This window comes from Microtus ochrogaster, chromosome 2, assembly GCF_000317375.1.
Source record: "Microtus ochrogaster isolate Prairie Vole_2 chromosome 2, MicOch1.0, whole genome shotgun sequence".
Classification (NCBI taxonomy): Eukaryota; Metazoa; Chordata; class Mammalia; order Rodentia; family Cricetidae; genus Microtus; species Microtus ochrogaster.
The window spans coordinates 96,659,091-96,664,019 of record NC_022010.1 but is presented as its reverse complement, the minus strand read 5'-3'; the positions used below and the strand labels follow the sequence as shown (position 1 = coordinate 96,664,019).

General features: G+C 36.9%; 1 protein-coding gene across 1 annotated transcript; it reads right to left on the bottom strand.

The window, feature by feature from the left end:
* Positions 1-2,206: 2,206 nt before the first annotated feature.
* On the bottom strand, positions 2,207-2,395 carry LOC101989518 (keratin-associated protein 20-2-like). The gene has a single exon (XM_005345333.1). It carries the CDS (start codon positions 2,393-2,395, stop codon positions 2,207-2,209), a length of 189 nt encoding a protein of 62 aa, XP_005345390.1.
* Positions 2,396-4,929: the final 2,534 nt, after the last annotated feature.

The following is a 4,929-nucleotide window of genomic DNA, read 5'->3' as shown; positions in this document are numbered from 1 at the left end:
TTTGAAGATGGTACCAAATCAAAAATGCTCACACAGTGCAGTGGAAGGTATGGGGATGAGCCGGGCATGCTGAATTTCATTTATTTTCCTCAGACATTTGGTTATAAAGCTAGAATATTTGAAGTTTTTTAAGAGTTCTTGAAGTGAAAAACTTACAGGCACTTTAGTAAGATAGCAGATGACAGTAAACATTCTGGGCAGCTATAGAATCTCAGTAGAAACTATAAGTCAAGTATCTTGTATAGAACAGTGGGGAGCAGCAGTCATAACCATAGACATCATACGCACGATAGCCACAACATCCCCCATAGCCACAGGCATAGCCACAGCCTAGGCTGCCATAGCCATAGCCCAGGCTTCCATAGTAGGTGACATAGTAAGACATGGTGTCAGGTGAGGACCATTCACCTGAAGGCTAGTGGTATGTTTCTTCATTCTGCATGTCACCATCTGCCAAGGACTTTTATACACCCGAGTTGTTGAGGAAAACCATATGCATTGCATTGTCGTACATCTCTTCCCTGTACTTCAGAAAATATCATGAATTTCATGATCTACTGGACATAAAGGGCTGAATAGCTGAGTTAAATTAACTGTGCTCCTGTAGGGTCCCTTAGTGAAATCATGGAATCTGATTTCATTTTTTACTCTCTGCACTGTTCTTCATTGTAGATTAGTAAATATGTGACATGATTCTGTCAGATGATTTAAATTATTACATAGTTGTATCCCATTTGCATTTTTTTTTTAGTTTGGGAAAGAAGGTGGATTATTTTCCTTCTGTTTCCTTATTTTGGAATGAATCTTATCTTGAGGGGAATGTTTCTTGAGTCTTTCTTCTGAACCACTGCTTATCTTATTTACAACTTGGTCGGTAGTTGCCATCTTCTGTTAATGTATTTGGATTTATTCCTAAGCTCTTTGTTTTATTACACACTGCTTTAAGATCATCTAAACATACAAGACCATTTAGTGTTCGTAAACTGTATATACTACTGTATGTTTCCCTTAGAGACCCCCATCTAGAGGTCTTGAAGTTTAATGGAAGGCATTATGGTTTTGTAGGTGAACCAAGGTCATATTTATGAACTTCATTTGAAATCATGGTCATGTGATCATTGCAGAGAAAGTAGACAGGTAACTTTATGAGTTTCTCTCACAGCTGTGGATAAGAATACTTACTGTGCAAACATGGCAGTGTGGTTTAAAATCCCCAGAAGCCATAGAAAAAGGAAGGGGGGGGGGCGTGTATTCACATTCCTAGACTCCAGTGCCAGAGGTCTAGAAAACAGGCAGATCACTATGACATACTGATTGCCAGCCTAGCACTATGTTCCATGACATGAAAATAATAAGAGAATTCTCATAAATATTTTTCAAAGAAAAATCTAAGGATGATCAATAGTGAATTTTCAAAATCCTAAGTCAAAGTCACAATGAGCCATTTCCAGATAATTGTTAATAAAAAGGATATTAGGAAGAAAATGGGCATTAGAGAACAGGGGAAGTAAACGGAACCTTGTATACAGTTAAATGTGAGTGGTTATGGTCATTCTAGAAGGTACTGTGGACACTACACCCAAGATAGTCAGACAATTATCTTGTTTTCATTCTCAAAATTTAACTAGCAGTCAAAAGGATTCAGTCTCAGTGAAATATTTGCACTAACAAATTCATTGTGGCATCACAACAGCATGAATATGAACACAGTAAAAGGTCTACAACTAGATGAATGTTTAAAGAGAACGTTTCCTTCTATTTCCTCCATCCTCTCCTTCTTCTTTCTCTTCCTTCCTTCCCTCCTAGCTCCTCCATTCTCTCCCTTCCAGAGTCTCTCACATTTTTTTTTGTTCATCTCCCATTTATACACAATCACACAGTTGTGACCAGATATATATACACGAATGCACAATTCACATTTAGAAAGACTTTAGGAAAACTGGTTTTTAAAAAATACTTTATTTAAAAACATTTATTTTCATAGAATGATAAAAGACTCAAAGAGCTACATTTACAAAACATTATGTTGACAAGATCACTGCTGCACATGTGTAAGCAAATCAAGGAAGAATAATATGTAGACTTGTATTTCATTTGTTATTCTTCAGATAGTTTGAAATGTGAATTTCATAATTCATAATTATGGAATTTATGAAGATTTAAGTACATCTGAAGTGAAGAAAGAGTGAGCAGCTACATAATCTTCTCAGTAGAAGCCACAGGACCAGTACCTTCTATAGCACAGTGGGCGACAGCAGCCATAACCATAGCCGCCATAGCCTCCATAGCCACAGCCATAGCCTTGGCCACCATAGCCACAGCCATAACCACAGCCATAGCCTAGGCCACCATAGCCATAGCCCAGTCCTCCATAGTATCCGCCATAGTAACACATGGTGTCAGGAGTGGGGTATTTAGAGGGTAATAAGCAGTAGGATCCTTGAGTCTGGGTGTCCCCATCTGCCCAGGGCCTTTTATACACCTGGGTTGTTCGTGGGGAAAACCACAGGCATTATAGAGTCACATGTCTGTGCACTGTGCTTCAGAAACATCACGAGTTCCATGATTTACTGGCCAGACAAGGCTGCATAGCTAAGATTATTGTGCTCTTAACTCAGGTCCCATAGTCAAATATTAGATCTAATGTAATTTTCAAGTCTCAAAGTCATAATTTTTCACGCAGTTTAATGGAACATCACAGGGTTCTCTCAGATGATATAAATAAATATTTTTCTATTTTTTACATATGCTGCATTTTCATTATCCCATAGAAAGAAGAGTTTTCCCCTTCTGTTTTGTTATTTTGGAATGAATCTTACCTGGAGGAATATGTTCTTTGAATATTTCACATGAACCATAAGCTAAGTATTGGTTATGCTATTTTTTACTTGGTGGATAGCTGCCATCTTACATTGATGTATTTGGATTTGTTCCTAAGCACTTTGCTTTATTGCATGTTGCTGTAAAATCAACCACAAATATAAGACAGACCATTTAGTGTTTATAAACTCTAGGTACTGTGTGTTTCCTTTAGAGAGCCCATGTGAGGGTCCTGAAGGTGAAACTGTGAAAGGCATTATGGATTTTTGAGTGAACCAAGGTCAATATTTATAATTTTTTTGAAATAATGGTCACATGAGCTTTGCTGAGAAACTGTAGATACACAGCTTGATGAGTTTAACTAATAGTTTGGTAGAGAAATACTTTTTGTGCCAGCATGAGAATGTAGCTGAAAATCCCCAAAAGGCTCGTAAGAAGTTAGGTCTATTCAGATTCCCACACCCCAGTGTTGTGGTGTAGTGTACAAGAGGATTACTATGACATACTGATTGCCAGTCTGGCACCACGTCCCACCGGAAACACATTTCATGGGTGTAGAGTAAGTAGAAAAAGTAAAGAGATTACATAATATGCTCATTTAGCAAGTACACACATCCATTCATCTGCTCAAACACCTGTGTGCTTATACCATACTCACATACAACAAAATACATACATACATACATACAGACATTTACACAGGCACATGCCCACAGAAAGTCTATTTTCACATATTTACCAAAATATATGTTTTCTAAAATAATATATATGCAGCTAAGCATTCAGCCAGGGAATTTGACAAAGAGACAAATCAATATGAACAAGGTAACTTCGTGGCAAATGTAGCTATTGGACAATTTCATGAGAAGATTCTTCTCTCATGTTCAGTGTCCAGCCTGAAATTCTTTGGACACACAAATGCTGTCAGTGGTAGAAATTTTGATCATTAAATAACAAAGCCAGTCTTATGTATAGATGTAAGAAGAATGTAGCCTGCATCCGAAAACAAACATAAAATAAAACTTTTTAATGAAAAGAATGTATGTGGACTTCAATCTACAGAGCCAATGTAACATTCCATGGGGTATTCAAACAGAATATATATTTGAAGAATCAAAGCAAACATCCACAAAATATTTGACATTTGACTTTTAGGTCTTAGTTTACTCTTTTAGCTTCATCCACTCAGGTGCAAGTGTCACAGTTCACTTTTCTTAACAGCTGGACTATGTTCCATTGTGTAAAAGCAACACAGGTTTAATGGGCTCTTTTCTGTAGATGGACAACAGAGCTGTCTCTGTTCCTTGGATATGTTGAATGGAGTAGCAATGATCATGGATAAGAAAGTATACTATGATACTGAGACTTTTGTGTTTATGGTCAAACATGGTTTATCTGGATCATGTACTAGATCTATTTCTATTTTTTTGTGTGTTTTTAAAAATAATCTCCACACTGATTTCTGCAGTGGCTGCAGCACTTTGCACTCCCACCAGATGCAAACAAATGTTTCTCTTCTTGAATCCATGCTAGCATTTGCAGTCAGTTGTGCTCTTCATCTTAGCCATGAGGGAAGAAGTTATTTCATTGTCATTTTGATTTTTATTTCCCTGAGGACTAATGATGCTGAATATTTTAAAAATGATTTTCAAGCATTTATATTGCATACCTGTTTGGCATCTGTTTAGTTCCATACTCTATTTAATAATTTTGGTAGTTTGTTTTCTTAATGTTAGGTTTTTGAGTTCTTTGTGTATTCTAGATAGTAACCTTTTCTTCAGTATAGAAAGTTAAAGTTTCCCCCATAATTTAAGGCCTCTCTTTACTTGAATGGTGGTGCTCTTTGCTTACAGAAATTTTCAGCTTTATGAGGTCATATTTATATGTTGGTGCTCCTAAGCCCTGTCTGATTGTGGTTCTCTCTCAGAAGTACTTCTCTGAGGCACCAAGTTCATGTATTACACTTTCTCAGATTCCATTGATCAAATGCATCTATTTTTAATGCCAGTACCATGCTGTTTGTTAATATAGTTTTGTAGAGGACAAGAAATTAGTAAGGGACAATGTACATGTTTCTCTCTCTCTCTCTCTCTCTCTCTCTCTCTCTCT